The 17,500-nt window shown below is 44.1% G+C and overlaps 1 protein-coding gene across 1 annotated transcript in view; it reads left to right on the forward strand.

Annotated features, from left to right (window-relative positions):
* Window positions 1–17,500, forward strand: part of sdk2b (sidekick cell adhesion molecule 2b) — an 83,414-nt gene that overhangs the window by 40,653 nt on the left and 25,261 nt on the right. Inside the window, exons 13-28 of the mRNA XM_030774276.1 lie at window positions 581–717; window positions 984–1,131; window positions 1,937–2,077; window positions 2,764–2,945; window positions 4,469–4,584; window positions 6,053–6,248; window positions 9,173–9,271; window positions 10,375–10,566; window positions 12,632–12,753; window positions 12,842–12,951; window positions 13,424–13,574; window positions 13,822–14,059; window positions 15,155–15,270; window positions 15,531–15,720; window positions 15,959–16,057; window positions 16,403–16,597. Of these exons, the coding sequence (XP_030630136.1) occupies window positions 581–717; window positions 984–1,131; window positions 1,937–2,077; window positions 2,764–2,945; window positions 4,469–4,584; window positions 6,053–6,248; window positions 9,173–9,271; window positions 10,375–10,566; window positions 12,632–12,753; window positions 12,842–12,951; window positions 13,424–13,574; window positions 13,822–14,059; window positions 15,155–15,270; window positions 15,531–15,720; window positions 15,959–16,057; window positions 16,403–16,597 (2,432 nt within the window). The remainder of the gene's footprint in view (window positions 1–580; window positions 718–983; window positions 1,132–1,936; window positions 2,078–2,763; window positions 2,946–4,468; window positions 4,585–6,052; window positions 6,249–9,172; window positions 9,272–10,374; window positions 10,567–12,631; window positions 12,754–12,841; window positions 12,952–13,423; window positions 13,575–13,821; window positions 14,060–15,154; window positions 15,271–15,530; window positions 15,721–15,958; window positions 16,058–16,402; window positions 16,598–17,500) is intronic.

Genomic DNA, 17,500 nt, shown 5'->3' on the forward strand with positions numbered 1-17,500 from the left:
CTCTCTCTCTCTCTCTCTCATCTCCATGCTCTCTCGCTCTCTCTCTCTCTCTCTCTCTCTCTCTCTCTCTCTCTCACTCTCTCTCTCTCTCTCTCTTCATTGTGATGTCTTAATAAAAGAATTGTAGAGCAGTATACTGAATTCTGATAATTTGTTGACACATAGTCAGTGTTCCCCATTATTGTTCTATTTTCACCATAATCTGACTCGAGTTTTACCTTAATCAAAATAATTTTACAAAAATAAGACTCAATTTTTATCCTAACAAGACACTAGTTTTGCCTTAGTCTTGTACTGGTCTTGACCAAGTGTTATCCCAGTCTATGGGAGCGTGTATGTAAATGACCAGTTAGTCTTGACTTAAGGTAATGTTTTGCATGTGCTTCAGAGATATGACCTATGCATTAACAGTTAGCTCATTACTTTTTGAACTGAAATATATAAGAGAAACTAAAACTGAATTCTCGCTAAAATTGAAGTAACACTCATCTACCTCATCCTGTTTTTACCTCTTCTTTCTTAAAAATGACTCTTTCTCCTTTCTTCCCCCTTCCACGAACACGCACACATGCACACACAGGCAGTTGCCCCACACTCCTGAGAATCCGTCTGCAGTCCTTAGTAGCACGGAGAAGAGAGCCATTAACCTGACATGGGCCAAACCCTTTGATGGGAACAGCCCACTACTTCGCTACATTCTGGAGGTGTCTGAGAACAGTGAGTAGTATAAGACTGACAGCTTTATACTGCTATACTCAGTTCTGCATGGCTGTCTTTTAAAAGGCAGAGCCCCTGGAGCCTTTCCTAAAGCATTTCTAGGTGCTACCAACTTCCAGTCAACGCTTGGGCATGTGTATTCGGATATACAATCACCGGTAACAGTAAATGCAAATGTAGCTCAGCTGAAAGTCTAAACTTTGAGATGGTGATCTGTTTCATTTGATCTTTATGGGTTTTATAACTTTTTTTTGTCTTCTGTTTAGACGCTCCTTGGACGATTCTTCTGGCCAATATTGAGCCAGAGTCCACGACCGTAACGGTTAGCGGTCTCATTCCAGCGCGCTCGTACCAGTTCCGCCTCTGTGCCGTCAATGATGTGGGCAAGGGCCAGTTTAGCAAGGAGACTGACCGGTGAGATGCACCTGCATGGTCCTAAAGCCTGACGTTTATCATCAGGCTGTGCTGTCTCACTATAACAGCAGCACTATCAATCCGTCAAGAGTATGTGGGGGACTTATACTTTATCTCAGCTCTTCTGGGGAGTGTGTGTGTGTGTGTGTGTGTGTGTGTGTGTGTGTGTGTGTGTGTGTGTGTGTGTGTGCACATTAGGGATCAGTGTGTATGAGCTGGAGGGCTAGAAGCAGACTCTTGAGGGTCGCTCTTAAGTGAGACATGAAATGAGTGTCTCTCCAGAAAAAAAAACACCCGATACTCCCACAACTCTGCGGAGCAGCAAGCTGTCTGGTAATCCAGGCTCGAGGAGAGATGCCGGGGTCTCCACAGGGGGCTTTATGTCAGCGCTGTGGGGTTCTCTAGCCCAGCGCTTTGTCTCTCTGACTTTATCCCAAACTGTTTATCATGTACCTCCTTCCCTCACTCACTCTCCATCTTTCTGACAGGCTGATCTTTTTCTCTCTGATCTCTGGTGTTCATCTGCTCTCTTTGATTGATTCTTTATGAAAGTGATTCGTTCTTACAGGAGACAAATATGAATATTTTTCTACCACCTGCAGTGAGAGTGAGACAAGCATACCTATTCATTTCTTCCTATGTACTCATCATTTCTTCATCTTCTTATACTAAAAAAAACAGTTTTACACATTTTAGAGAGTTCCTATTTTTGTATGACAGGTATATTCTCATATCTCCATATGTTTTATTTCAGTTCTCTGTGAATGTGCTCTCTCTCTCTCTCTCACCCCCCCCCCCTCCTCAGGGTTTCTCTTCCAGAAGAGCCCCCCAGTGCACCTCCCCAGAATGTCATAGCCAGTGGACGCACCAACCAGTCCATTATGATCCAGTGGCAGCCTCCGCCCGAGAGCCATCAGAATGGCATTCTTCGTGGTTACGTCATACGGTGAGTGTGACCTCTGCTGTCACTCTCTCCTCTCTGCGTCTGTCCAGTCACACTTCATTTGCCTTCTTTTCCCCCTCCTCCTTCCACATCCCCCTCTGCAAACTGGAAAGTAAAGAAAAGAAAACCCTTTTAAGAGTTCTTAGGTTCATTCTCTGTTGAAAATTGAGTGAGAAGTTTGGTATGCTGGAACTAAATGTGTATGAGAGACGTGCTTGCGCCCTGTGGTGACACAGTTCAGTCCTATTTCAGTTTTCAGAGGAGTTTAAGAGTTTGCATAGCAGTTCAGTGGGCTAACACTGGCTTTTTGTCGCCCTCTGTTGTGTAACTGTGACATTGCGAGACAAACTTTACTGTTTAGCTGTTGTTCTATGAACTCCTTTGTACAATTTACAATTTACAATTTAGTTATTTGGCAGACGCTTTTTACCAAAGCGACTTACAATCGGTGCATCAGTCGGATTTCTAATACCTTCAACAGAGATGTCTGTTTGTCTATCTCTGTTTGTCTATCCTTTGTCCATCTCTGTTGAACAGTATGTCTTTTCATCTCGCTTTAGAAGAGGGCCAGTAACTTAAAATAGCAGCAATGCTGTAAAATAGACAGTCAAGAGAGATGATACTCCTGTCCATGGCAAATCCCTTAATGTTGCCACGGTAACCCCATGACCTTCCCATGTCTGTGTCAGATACCGGCTCACTGGACTGCCTGTTGACATTCAGTATAAGAACATCTCCAACCCAGATGTCACCAACCTGCTCCTGGAGGACCTCATCATCTGGACCAACTACGAAATCGAGGTGGCTGCCTATAACGGAGCAGGACTGGGTGTCTACAGTCCCAAAGTCATGGAGTGGACATTGCAAGGAGGTGAACTCACACAGCAGCATGGATTCTATATTCAGCTTTATCTAAAAGACCAAGGGACTTCGATCAGCTTTGTAAACTTTGCAGTAGTCAAAGTCCTTTACATGTGAAAGAAATGACTTTTTAAACATTTTTCTTTGCAAACCCCAGGATACCTCTAAGGTGTTGGTGTAAACTGATTAGAGGAAGAGAGATGGAGATTAGTGTATCTTAACTTGTTTCCAAACCCATTACCCGTCACCCTGTCTGTGTGTTTGAGGTAATGCCCACCTAGGCTAAGTCAGTTTATGACATCAAGAGCAGGCTTTCCATCCACTGTGAATGTGGTGAGTTTAAGCAAGACTGTGAAATATCACCCTCTCTAGTGTGTCTCTTTGAAGTTGAGAAAAGCCTGTATAGATTTAGACCATTTTTCATATGAACCTTGTGTTTACACTCACTGTCAGTTGAGCTGAAGTGGATCTTGAACTATGTCAACTAAATGGGCATTCATCACCATTTAAGTTGACTGAAGTAAAAAAACAAAAAAAACAAGATGAAAGAAAAGCTCTGACGTATTCTCTCCAAATTTAATGACTCTCAAAAGCCCAACAAGAGATTGAGTTGAAAAAGGCAATGACTGTGTCGAGAGAGGAACAGACAGCGACCGGCAGGTCTGGGGGAGCAGACTCACTCTGAAGCTGCGCTACATCTCAAAGGGGCTGTCTGTCGCTCCAAATTACCCCTTCCAAACCACCTGCTGATGCCCCATCTGCTGACCGCACCGCCCCCGCCATCTCTGGGCCTCCACCGCACGCTCGACAGGCTCAGCGAACCAGCCATCACTCAGTTAAAAGACACAGTTGTTGCCTTAACCCTTCTGGAAATTTCCGCTCCAACTACAGAGGGAGAAACATTTGGCATTTGTTTACTTCAATGACAACTTCACTCAGAATGACCAAATTGAAAAGTTATTCATGAGGAACTGAATAATTCATGAGACATTCACGAGGAACTGTGTGAGGAGATGGGCTGTTGGATGGATCATACATTTTTTATTTTGAATATTAGTAGCAACACACATGCACATAGGATAGTTTCTTGTTTTATTCATATCACCAAAATGCTTGATTTATGATGTTTATAAATTGCTCAGCAGTGTTGTGTAACATAGCGTGATAAACAGCAGGATAAAAATTTACATTAAAATGATTATTTGTGAACTGTATACATATATGTACAAATTAGAGTCAGCTGTGAGAACCAGGTCTGCTTCCTCTAACCAAACTGCCGTGGGAAGTACAGGTTGTTTGGGCATGACTCACAGTCTAGCTGTTAGAGATCAGGTTACTGAGCGCCCTGCTTATCAACTGTCAGAGAACAATTCACTGTGTTTCAGGTGTAATAGACTTTTCATCATTTTCCTGAATTATATCATTTCACATTGAAACAGTCACAAAAAGTTCTTTTGTGTTTTTATTTTTTCTCTGTCTCCCTCACCCCCCCCTCTCTTTTTCTCTCTTTCTCCCCTGTTTCCTGTCAATCAGTGCCCACTATTGCTCCAGGCAATGTGCAGGCAGAAGCTGTCAATTCAACCACCATTAGATTCACCTGGATGGCTCCCAACCCACAGTTTATTAATGGTATAAACCAGGGCTACAAGGTGAGTTCAGAACTCAAACTGCATTTCCACCCATTCCTCAAACCCGCTGTGGGTTAAACCATGGAAAAACACGGAAGGGTTTCCATGAATTAGTAATTCCTGTGGAAAAAATCACTCCCTTCTCACTAAACATCACTGAGTAGTTGCCTCTTCAGACCCAGCTGTGTTTTATGGAGTAGTCTGAAAGCAGTGGACTGAAATAACGAAGAAATTATTTTGTGTATTAATTTCAGATATATATATCGAGTGACAATCTCAACATTGTTTCCCAGTAATGACAGCTGTCATCTGTAGGCATTCCCTGTGTGATAAATTATGCACTGGTACCATTCCCTGTGGAGTCTATTTGCAAATCCCTCACACAAAGTGGAATCACATGCTTTTTTTTAAACACAAAGAGGAAATGAATCAAAAGATGTATGATTTTGTAACAGCAAAGGTGTCTGCCAGCTGTTCTTTGGCACTGCCAACGCTTTTGCAACCATCTGGACGGCTGGAACGACATTGCTTTGTTTCTGAACGATTTCATGATTAAAAGAGAGAGAGAGTTCACCCATCGTCAACCCAAGGGAGAGCATGCTGAGCAAGAAGGCATCGATCCTACCAGTCAGTCACGCCCACTTTACCTCCGACGCCAACCAGTCAGTCACGCCCGCTTTACCTCCGACGCCAACCAGTCAGTCACGCCCACTTTACCTCCGACGCCAACCAGTCAGTCATGCCCACTTTACCTCCGACGCCAACCAATCCCTGTAAAGAAGAACCTGTCAAGAAAGAGAAGTTACAAAATAGAGACTATTTGTCTGTGCTGTGAGGGTTTAAATGCTTCATTTGTTATTTATTTATCTGTGCTGTGCGGGTTTAAATGCTTCATTTGTTGGGGTTTTCTTTTGTTATGCCAACTCCTCTCCTTAGGCTTCATCTTTGTTAGTTTGCAGGCCAGTCTGTCAGCTGTCAGTTTTTCTCCCTCTCTGTGGAGTCATTCCAGAATGTTCTTGCTGCTTGCAGTCACAACACAGAAAGCTCTCAGAGGAGTGTTTAGCGTTTGTGTGACAACTGAAATTGTGAATGACCAGTAGCAGATGAGTGGGGAAGGGATTAGTGTGTTGACTGAGTGCTGCTGATGGTATTGAATAGAGTTCCATGACTCTGGGCTCTGTCATTCATGTTACATTAGCCATCAGTTCCCTGTCCACTATTTGACAGGCTTTTGAGGGTTACCACAAATTTGCCAGTTACCATTGACTAGGCATTTTTTTAACTTGTCTCTCAGGTGGGAAACTGGTGCTAATAGATGTGAATGTCTTCCATTACATCTGTTCTCTCTTTTTAATCGTATCTGAACTCGTTGATTGTAAAAGTGTTAATGTAGCATTGAATCATTTGTGGCACTGCTCTTTTTTGTGTTTTTTGCTTTTTTGCTTTTTTGCTTTTTTTAACAAATCTCACCCTTGCCAATTTTTGCCAGCTGTTGGCATGGGAACCAGCACGTGAAGATGAGGTTACCGTGGTAACGGTGCGGCCAAATTTCCAGGACAGCGTTCATGTGGGATACGTGACAGGACTGAAGAAGTTCACCGAGTACTACACTTCAGTGCTGTGTTTCACCACGCCCGGAGATGGTCCCCGGAGTCCGCCCCGACGATTACGCACACATGAAGACAGTGAGTGACGCGCGCACACACACACGTAAACACACACAAACACACATAGACACACACACACACACACACACAAGTGTAAACACACATAGACACACACACACACACACACACGTAAACACACACAAACACACATAGACACACACACACACATAAACATACACAAACACACATAGACACACATACACACACATAAACACACACAAACACACATACACACACATACACACACATAAGCACACATAAACACACATAGACACACACACACACACACATAAACACACACATACACACACAAGCATGCACACATTGCACATGTGCACACAGATACACACAAACATATACAGGTGTTCTCTGCAATTTAACAGCCATAACAAATGACCTGTTTTATGAGGACCATACTCTTTATAAGAACTTCTATCAGACCAGCCGTTATCAGACCAGTCACTGTCAGACCAGTCACTATCAGTGCAGTCACTATCAGACCAGTCACTGTCAGACCAGTCACTGTCAGACCAGTCACTGTCAGACCAGTCACTATCAGACCAGTCACTATCAGACCAGTCACTATCAGACCAGTCACTATCAGTTCAGTTTACTCTACTCCACTGTCAGACCAGTCACTATTAGACTAGTCACTATCAGACTGGTCTATTCTACTCCACTATCAGACCAGTCACTGTCAGACCAATCACTCTCAGACCAGTCACTCTCAGACCAGTTTACTCTACTCCACTGTCAGACCAGTGACCATCAGACCAGTTTACTGTACTCCACTATAAGACCAGTCACTACCAGACCGGTCACTATCACACCAGTTTACTCTGCTCCACTATCAGACCAGTCACCATCAGACCAGTTTACTGTACTCCACTATAAGACCAGTCACTACCAGACCAGTCACTATCACACCAGTCACTGTCAGACCAGTCTACTCTACTCCACTATCAGACCAGTCACTATCAGACCAGTTTACTCTACTCCACTATAAGACCAGTCACTACCAGACCAGTCACTATCACACCAGTCACTGTCAGACCAGTCACTATCACACCAGTCACTATCAGACCAGTCACTATCAGACCAGTCTACTCTACTCCACTATAAGACCAGTCACTACCAGACCAGTCACTATCACACCAGTCACTGTCAGACCAGTCACTATCACACCAGTCACTATGAGACCAGTCACTGTCAGACCAGTCTACTCTTCTCCACTGTCAGACCATTCACTATCAGACCGGTTTACTCTACTCCACTATAAGACCAGTCACTATCACACCAGTCACTGTCAGACCAGTCACTATCACACCAGTCACTATCACACCAGTCACTATCACACCAGTCACTATCACACCAGTCACTATCAGACCAGTCACTATCAGACCAGTCTACTCTACTCCACTATCAGACCAGTCACTATCAGAACAGTTTACTCTACTCCACTATAAGACCAGTTACTATCAGACCGGTCACTATCAGACCAGTCACTCTAAAATAAAACAATGGAATGGCATCACTGTGAAAACCCATCCGAGCCACTCCCCCTGCCTTTCTCTGACCACACCTGTTTTGAATAAGTTGTTCCAAGGATGTGATGGCATATTCCATTATCAACAGTTTTACCAAAACACAAATAAGAGCAGGCGGCACAGTGGTGAAAGCTTAGTCCAAAATGAAACTATTGTTCAGCTCAATGCTTAAATACTAAATGATTCAACATTTTATTAAACCAAAGAAAAAAAAGGATACTTTGTGTTAAGTTTGGCAGAGCACAGAACTGATACTTTGTGTTGAGTTTGGCAGAGCATATCAGTACATAGGAAATATATGAGGACTTTGGCTGCTGTTCCCCCTGATGGTCACTGGAGGGCGATTTTTGTGTTTAGTATTGTGTTTTGATTATGTACCTCACCTGTGTTTAATTCATTTGTTTAACTACTTTGCACCTGTGCTTTGGTAACTCTATGTATTTAAGTGTTTGAGTCTTGAGTTACCTTTTGTGTGCATCTTTAGATCAAGCCTCTGTGTCCTCATCAGAGAGCTTCAGTAAAGCCCTCCATGTTACTCGACTCCTTTACATCTTGGGTTTCATTCCTATGTGGGGAACTCTACCTCGTTACAAAATAGGAGCAGATCAAGTGTATCTAACCTTTAACCCTGCCTGTCTGTCTGTCTGTCTGTCTGTTGCCTGTGCCTTCTCAGCTGTCTAACACTATGTAAACATTACTACAGTGTAACCTTTTTTTTGTATCTGTTCAGCATAATAAGTACCACACTGTTCTCACTTGAAAGCCTAGCAGAACAGAAATAGCCAGTAGAGAGGGAACTATAAAAACACTGTCATAATTAAATGTGGGGATACAAACACACACACACGCACACACACACACACACACACACACACACACAGATGTATTTAATGAAATATCAGTCTGCCTGTTGCCCTGGTCCTGCCTCATCTGAAGCCTGAGGCTCCTGAACATAATAAAGACCGTTAAATAATGCACACACACACATACATACATACAAACACACACACACACACACACACACATATACACACAGACACACAATCATATATCCAGCTTTTTCACTAGAATTAGAATTTCACAGATATTTGTTCATGTGATATGTTCTGAGAAACATGTTTTTGCACTGCACAGCGCTGGAGTGTTTACTCCACACACACACAGACACACACACACACACACACACACACACACACACTCGCCCACACTTCATTTAGACCCCTCCACTGAAAACCATCTTTAATAACTTGCATTATAATCATGTCTTTCGATTAGAATAAAGTTAATGAAACAAAGAAGTGTGGATAAGAGAGAACCATTCTTTCCATTGGTTGTCTCAGGTAAAAACCCTCCAGGTGTGTAACTGTGTCCATTCCCTCTCTCTGCTCTCTCTAGCCCCTGGTGCTGTTGGCCACCTGAGCTTCACTGAGATACTGGACACATCCCTGAAAGTCAGCTGGAGAGAACCTGCCGAGAAGAACGGCATACTCACAGGTACACACACTCACGGGTACACACACTCACGGGTACACACCGGGGGTGTAAGGGGGTGTCACCCCCTCAGATGGACCACCACACCCCCTGAGGATGAAGATGAAGATTTTTTTTTTATTTTAAAATACTAATACATAATTTAGCCCACCATAATTTGCTAAAACCAAAGTCACATTCTAGCCTATGTTTTCAAATCCACGCAGATCCACTTGATAGTTTGTTAGATCGCATTCACCTAGACAACCAAAGTGTAAACTAGTTGTGTTGCGTTGTGTGTGGACCCCGAGTTGGCAACCCTCCTATGGTATTTCAAGAAGATAGCTAAATCCAAAAAAGGATTTAAAAAAATCACGATAGAAGACCCTGGGACTAGTGTGTCAACCAGCACTGAACACAGGCCAACCTCTAATATATCACCAATGTCACTAATAGTTTTGTTAGTTTTATAATAGCCAGCCTACAGGAAAATATGTGCCTACTTTCTTTCACTGCCTGTGTTAGATTCTGTTCTTCTGTAGAGACTGATTCTCAACTTACAGTTGCATGTGTGTATTAGCAGAGCTAATCTCTCCAGAGCTTTGTATGGCTCACTTGACTTGGCGGTTGTTGCTTTAAGCGCTCACTTGTCTTATGTAGGTAAACGTTGTTGGCCCCATTGAAATCAAGCCCAGAGAGTCGCTAGCATGTGATTGCGTGGATGGTATGTGTTTCTTGGAGTTTGTTGATCTGTTAGTGTGTGTTTGTGTGCCCTTGTTAAATGATAGTATAGCTGTGCGCAGCATTCGTAATTTTTTGGGTTAAGTCACCGCCCCCTCTCTGCATTTCAGTTGCCCCTCCATTTGTTTTCCACTGGCGCCGGCTCTGACACATACACTGATACAAACACTCGGATACACATGTTCACACTTGGGTACACATGCTCGCACAGGTACACATACATACGTGAGTACACACATTCACACCGGTACACACACTTACACGGGTACACACACTCACACAGGGACATACACTCATGCCGCAACACACACACACACACACTGCTTCATGTCTGTCAGCTGCTTGCTCTCTGGCTGTGTGTAATTGGAGCTGTTTTGGTTGTGCAGGGTACCGTATATCCTGGGAGGAGTATAACCGCACCAACACGAGGGTCACCCACTACCTGCCGAACGTGACGCTGGAGTACCGGGTGACTGGCCTGACCGCTCTGACAACATACACTATTGAGGTGGCTGGCATGACGTCCAAAGGACAAGGCCAACTGTCATCTTCAACCATCTCCTCTGGAGTCCCCCCAGGTTAGCCATGACTGTCACAGGAGTGCATACAAACACATCCATACACAGCACGCTCACTCATACAGATGTGCAGGTAAGAGCACACACGTATTCAATGACAAGCCCATAAAACCACACTGTCATGGCCTGTGATGCAGTTTATGGACCCAGAAGCAGACTCAAGTGATTTTATAAAAGGTGATTTTAATGATCAAAGATTCAGCAAATGAGAAAACAGTTGGCAGTGTTCGTAGTCAAAAAGGGAAATCCAGAGTCGGCACACAGGTGATCAGACAAAAGGCAAAAAATAGGGCTACAGGCAAAAATCGTGTCAAAATCCAGAAAAAAGTTCTATAACCAGAGATCCGTCCAAAATCCAAAATCAGAGGAACACAAAAGGGCAAACACAGTACTCACAGACAGCAGGCAAAGGTCAAAAAACACAGGGGCAAACAGTCCAGAGAATTCACTAAAAAAACAAAACAAAAAGGGCTCGACAATAGCAGAGATCCAAGAAACAGGCAGTAGTCAAAAAACAGAACATTCATGAAACCGTGAGAGACCTTCCAAAAACTAGCAAGATAATCTGGCAAGGACTGAATGGTTGGGACAAGGCTATGAAATACAGACTAATGAGAAGATGGTGAACAGGTGAGTTGAGGGATGACTGGTGATCGGTGTGAATGCCAAAACGTGGAGTGGAACTCAGGAACAGGACACAAACGGGAGAGAGGGAAAACGTGGCTAGATGGTGGAAGGACCAGGCTGGATTGTGACACACACAGACATCTGTATATGTTTGTGGCAGCTCATCTATACTGTTATGTATATTAACACCTTTACTTCATGCAGTTTCAACTTTAAATGGTTATTTCCTTATGAACAGAGCACAAGTAACATACTGCATAATGGTCACATGTACACATATGCGAACAATATATTTCTATACACACACACACACACATACACAGTACACACAAGTGCATGTACACAAATACTCACACTGCCCCCCCCTCTCTCTGTCACACCCACACACACACACACAGACTCATACACATTAAACTAATGTAACCAGTGAGTGAACATGAATGTGGTTGTCGTGAGAGCCAGTGAGGAAGAACTCTCAGTGTGCTAATCATACAGGCTGTTTTGTTTTGTACAGTATGTACTTTGATTAATTCTGGAGAATGACGTACGATATTTCAAAGCATTTATTTGTATTCCGAAAAACAGGTTCATTGACTTTCAGGTAAGCCACACTCACTCACAAACAGAAACTGTGCTGGTGAACTCCAATTACGGGCACCACAAACCCATTACAATCAAGCACACTGAACCATCCAATAGGAATACTTGTTACCATGCCATATTTCCAACACTACCATTAAACAAGTATCCCCAGTATATTCTGTATAAATATTGCACAGGCCTAGATTCAGTGGAAGCCTCTGGGACAAAGACAGCTAGAAACCACATTTTACCATCCAATCAGGAAAGAGCATTTTAAGGGTGTTGTATAAATTAACAAGCCAAGCAGAGAGGCATTAAAATGAGGCATTAGCAGAATGTGACCCATGACAAGGCTCCGGGTAACAGTGGACAACTGGCAGTTGGTGACGGGGAGAATTAGACCCGCCCACCTTATTACAGTCCTTAAATGGTCCTGCAGACAAGACATGTGATGACTAAGACTTTAGAATACACTTGGAGTTGGCTGGAAATATGACCACCCTGTTTATTTTTTGTTTGTTTGTTTTGTTTTTATCTTGCGTCAAAGTCAAATGAGAGAAAATCTCAGCTGAGGCACTAGTCTTATTGACAGCTGACGCATTAGTCTTGTTGCAGTACCTCTGAATATCAGTAGAGGGTGTGCCATTCCAGCAAATGATTGGCCATTGATGTTAGTTTTCTGCAAGAGACATTGTTCTGAATTCTTAGAGGGAAATTTAAGACTTTTACATTTTTCTGAAACTATACTTTATTTCACTTTTTCAAAAATTGTGAGGTGAGCTGCCCTGATATAATTACATACAATGATATAAACTGTATATTTTGTTTTTCATCATGCCCCCTCCCCTCCATACAGAACTCCCTGGCCCCCCCACCAACCTGGCCATCTCCAACATTGGCCCACGCTCTGTCACCCTTCAGTTCAAGCCTGGTTATGATGGCAAGACCTCCATCTCTCGCTGGCAGGTGGAAGCCCAGGTGAGATACTCACCCTAAACAGAGGAGTCGGTCCTGACGTCACCTCCCCAGACGTCCGCTCTGATCATCTCCTCTGGTCTGTTCTCAGATTGGCGTGGTGGGAGAAAATGAAGACTGGAAAATGGTTCACCAGGTAGCCAATGAACCTGATGCCCGCTCCTTAGAAGTGCCCAGACTCAATCCTTACACCTTCTATAGGTAATCTCATTATCCCATACCCAGTGTGGTACCGCTGTAGGTAATGCCATAATCTACCCAGTCTGTTACTGTTATAGGTAATTCCATAATATACTCAGGCTGTTACTGCTATTGGTTCCAAACCCACTCAGACAGGTTGTTACTGCTATAGGTACCAAATACACTCAGTCACACTGTTACTGCTGTAGGTTTCAGACTCACTCTTGACCGTCGTTGGAGATGTAATATTCACTCTATGGGTATATTTCTGGATTTTGAAACTCAGGTCACTTGTGGATGCTTCATATGAAATGTGTAAACTGTGTACGCTGTGTATTCTTATCGGTATGACTGAAAATTGATATTAGAATGATCCAGGGAGCAGTGCATGATATAGAAAGGTGTGTTTGACTGCATAAACACAAATAACATTGATTTTTTTTTTATTTTAAATGGGGTTTACTCATGAGTGTGATATTGATGTTACTCTCAGATTTCGAATGCGTCAGGTGAATATTGTGGGTACCAGTCCACCCAGTCAGCCTTCTAGAAAGATCCAGACCCTGCCTGCCCCTCCTGACGTGGCCCCTGCCAATGTCACTTTGCGCACAGCCAGTGAGACCAGCCTGTGGCTACGATGGGTGGTATGTCCCAAAACACACCTCACACACACACACACACACACACACACACACACACACAGGCACACACACATCGCATACAGTCACACATACCCACATACACACACACACACACACACACACACACACACACAACAGCAGACACACAGGAAATAAAACACCTCTATCTATCTGTCTGTCTATCTATCTATCTATCTATCTATCTATCTATCTATCTATCTATCTATCTATCTATCTCTGGCCCTCTCAGCCTCTCCCTGAGTGGGAGTATAATGGTAATCCAGAACTGGTGGGATACAGAGTACAGTATTCCAGAACTGGATCCCAGTCTAAGGCCCTGACCCATGTGATTCCGGATCGTCTAGAGAGAGAGTTCACTATAGAGGATCTGGAGGAGTGGACTGAGTATGAGGTCCGAGTGCAGGCTCTGAATGGGATTGGTTCTGGACCGTGGAGCCAGCCTGTGCGAGGAAGAACCAGAGAGTCCGGTGAGCTAAACATGTTCAAGTCAAAGGTTTATTACTTTGTTCTGTCATTGTTCTCTTTATGATGTTTCAAGACAACATTTTAAACCAAACTGATAAGAGTGATATTATATGTTGTTAGATGTTAATCATAACTGCCTTTTCTCAATTTGTGTGTGTGTGTGTGTGTGTGTGTGTGCGTGCAACATCAGGTGAAAAATCACTTTGCTGGCTTTTTATCTTCCCTCCCTACACAGGTGGATTTTCTCTCTCCCTGCCCCTGTCAAAGCTCACTTCCTCTGACTCACCATTCTCCTGCCTTTTCTGTTTTCCTCTGCACATTTTAGGGTCTTTTGTGCATTTTAGAGTGATAGTAGAAATAACCAAAGCATGCATGCACTGAATAAGGAGCAGACCCCTGACAGTACTGGTCTCATGCATTCTCTGCTGCAGCTCAACCTGCTTTAAACAGAGACAGAGACCTTCTGCTTAGCAGCTTTGAGCGAACAAGGGGATGAGAGTAGAGGGGGTGGGGGGAGTGGGGGTGCTGAGGAAATTGGGAACACATGCGCTTTCACACACGATTCCAAACTTTTTTTCCTCTGTTTAATCAAGCAAATTCCTGCATCCCGCACACAAAGTTTGGGGATTCAGGCCAGAGAATAAATGTCCTGATGCACAGCACAGAATTCTCCCCTAATTTCCTCCGTGGATGAATTCTACACACCCACACACACACACACACACACACACAAATACAGATTCAGGCCTCAGGAGGAACCTGTGGAATGCATGGAGAAAGCTGGACAGACTAATATAGCTGTGAAAGCCTCAGTCTCTTTTTGAGACTAGTTTCAGTGGAAACACTCATAAAAAAGTTTCTGCTTTGGTAATCTCTCTCTCTCTCTCTCTCTCTCTCTCTGTCTCTCTCTCTCTCTCTCTCTCTCTCTCTCCTCTCTCTCTCTCTCTCTCTCTCTCTCTCTCTCTCTCTCTCTGTCTCTCTCTCTTTGTCTCTCTCTGTCTGTCTATCTCTCCCTCTCTCTCTGTCTGTCTGTCTCTGTCTCTTCCTCCCTCTGTCTCCCTCTCTCTCTCTTTTCTTCTGTCTCTGTCTCTCTCCAGTGCCTTCGTGCGGACCCACTAACGTGTCGGCCTTTGCCACCACGTCCAGCAGTATTCTTGTGCGCTGGTCTGAGGTTCCTGAGCCTGATCGGAACGGCCTGATTCTGGGATACAAGGTCTGATATCTCTGTGTTACTCTTAGCATTAGCCGGCCTATACCATCCTCAGCATTCATCTGACACTGACCACACGCTTCTACAAGCTCTGTTCACATGTATATCAGTATAACACAGGGACTTAGGACTGGGACCACAAATATGCATGTGTAAATGTGATGACTTCTCTCAATTTTTCTTTTGTCCTGGACGGACTCTTTGATTACCCCCCCCCCCCCCCTCTCTCTCTCCCTCTCTCTCTCTCTCTCTCTCTGTTTCAGGTAGTCTATAAGGAGAAGGATTCTGACTCTCCTCTGCAGTTCTGGACAGTGGAGGGAAATGCCACTCACAGTGTTCAGTTGACTGGTCTGGGCAAATATGTTCTCTATGAGATCCAGGTCTTAGCTTTCACACGCATCGGAGATGGACGGCCTAGCTCCCCCCCAATCCTGGAGCGCACGCTCGACGACGGTAGGCATTGTAAAGCTGTCAGTCAGCCCTCGGCTCTGACAGACGCTGCAGAAGGATCTGATCTGTCTACGGACATGTACACTCTCACCAACAAGGCTGTGATCATGACCATGTACCTGTGATCTCAGTCTCTGTCTGCCTGTCTGTCTGCCTGCCTCTCTCTCTCTCTCTCTCTCTAAACTGGATGACTGAATGAATCTAAAGTTTCAAATCCTGTACTATGTGTGTGTTTCTTCAGTTCCAGGCCCCCCAGTGGGAATTCTGTTTCCGGAGGTAAGGACCACATCAGTCAGACTCATCTGGCAGTCCCCCTCCCATCCTAACGGCATTATACTGGGTAAGCTCTCTCTCTCTCTCTCTCTCTCTCTCTCTCTCTCTCTCTCTCTCTCGCCAGAATTTGTTTTGCAATTTACTACACCACTAAAATAAATATAAAAATTAGCACGTTGTCAGCTTTGTGTTATTTTAAAGTCAGTTATTGTAAATGGAGTTAAATATTTAGATTTCTCTCACCGAATGTATGTGATAACACAGCGCTGTATGTGCACACACAGCTGAAAGATAGTCAGATATTCTTCTTTAATGTGCTGATTATGACTAAGTCTGGTACAGATCCAGTTTTTAATTAGTGTCCATGTAAACATCTTGTCACTGATTCTGAAATGCTTCGACTTTGTTCCAGCCTATCAGATCACATATCGCCTGAATTCAACCAATAGCAACACAGCAACCGTGGACGTGTTGAATCCCAGTGCGAGGCAGTATACCGTTACCGGGCTGAAGCCGGAGTCCGTCTACGTGTTCCGCATCACTGCACAGACACGCAAGGGCTGGGGGGAAGCTGCAGAGGCCCTGGTGGTCACCACAGAGAAGAGAGGTAACCACGGCGATGCCACCAGCATGTCCGTCATCAGGCTGTAATCCAAAACATGATCTACAGCCAGTTCCATTCACTGAGGATGGAAGAGTGGATGGATGGATGGATGGATGGATAGATGGATGGATGAATGGATGGATGGAAGGATTTTGTGGCTGAAATTTTGTGATTCAAAGGGGAAAGAATTTGAGTAATACTGTTTTGACTGGCCAAATCCATTTCGGAGTTCTAATAAAAAAAAATAAATAAATAAATAAAAACAAGAAAGAAGAAGGACAAAACAGGGAGGAAGAGGAAAGGTTGTAGTGTCGTACGTTTATTCATTCTCATCCCTTTTTCACATCATCAGTTTCCAACCATAGGCCTCATGTCGCACCATAGCACTGGGTCCCATCCCCCAGCACCTCTGAAAGAATCACTATATGTTTGTAAATGAATGATACAGAGCAGGTTAGTGTGAATGGAAAAGAATCACTATATGTTTGTAAATGAATGATACAGAGCAGGTTAGTGTGAATGGAAAAGAATCACTATATGTTTGTAAATGAATGATACAGAGCAGGTTAGTGTGAATGGAAAAGAATCACTATATGTTTGTAAATGAATGATATAGAGCAGGTTAGTGTGAATAGAAAAGCTCTCTGTTCCTAAGTCTCACGTCTCACTCACTCACACAGTGCTGTGGTCTACTGAAACAGATCTTGTCCCCCCCCCCCACCCCCCCCCCCCCCCCCCCCCCCCCCCCCCCACCCCCCCCCCCCCCCCCCCCCCCCCCCCCCCCCCCCCCCCCCCCCCCCCCCCCCCCCCCCCCCCCCCCCTTTTCCACCCGCTGTATGGATTATTAGAAATATGAATGTCTGTCAGCCATTTTATACGAGAGTTTAGTGAAAGTCTCGTGAAAGA

This window comes from Chanos chanos, chromosome 5 (genome assembly GCF_902362185.1).
Source record: "Chanos chanos chromosome 5, fChaCha1.1, whole genome shotgun sequence".
Classification (NCBI taxonomy): Eukaryota; Metazoa; Chordata; class Actinopteri; order Gonorynchiformes; family Chanidae; genus Chanos; species Chanos chanos.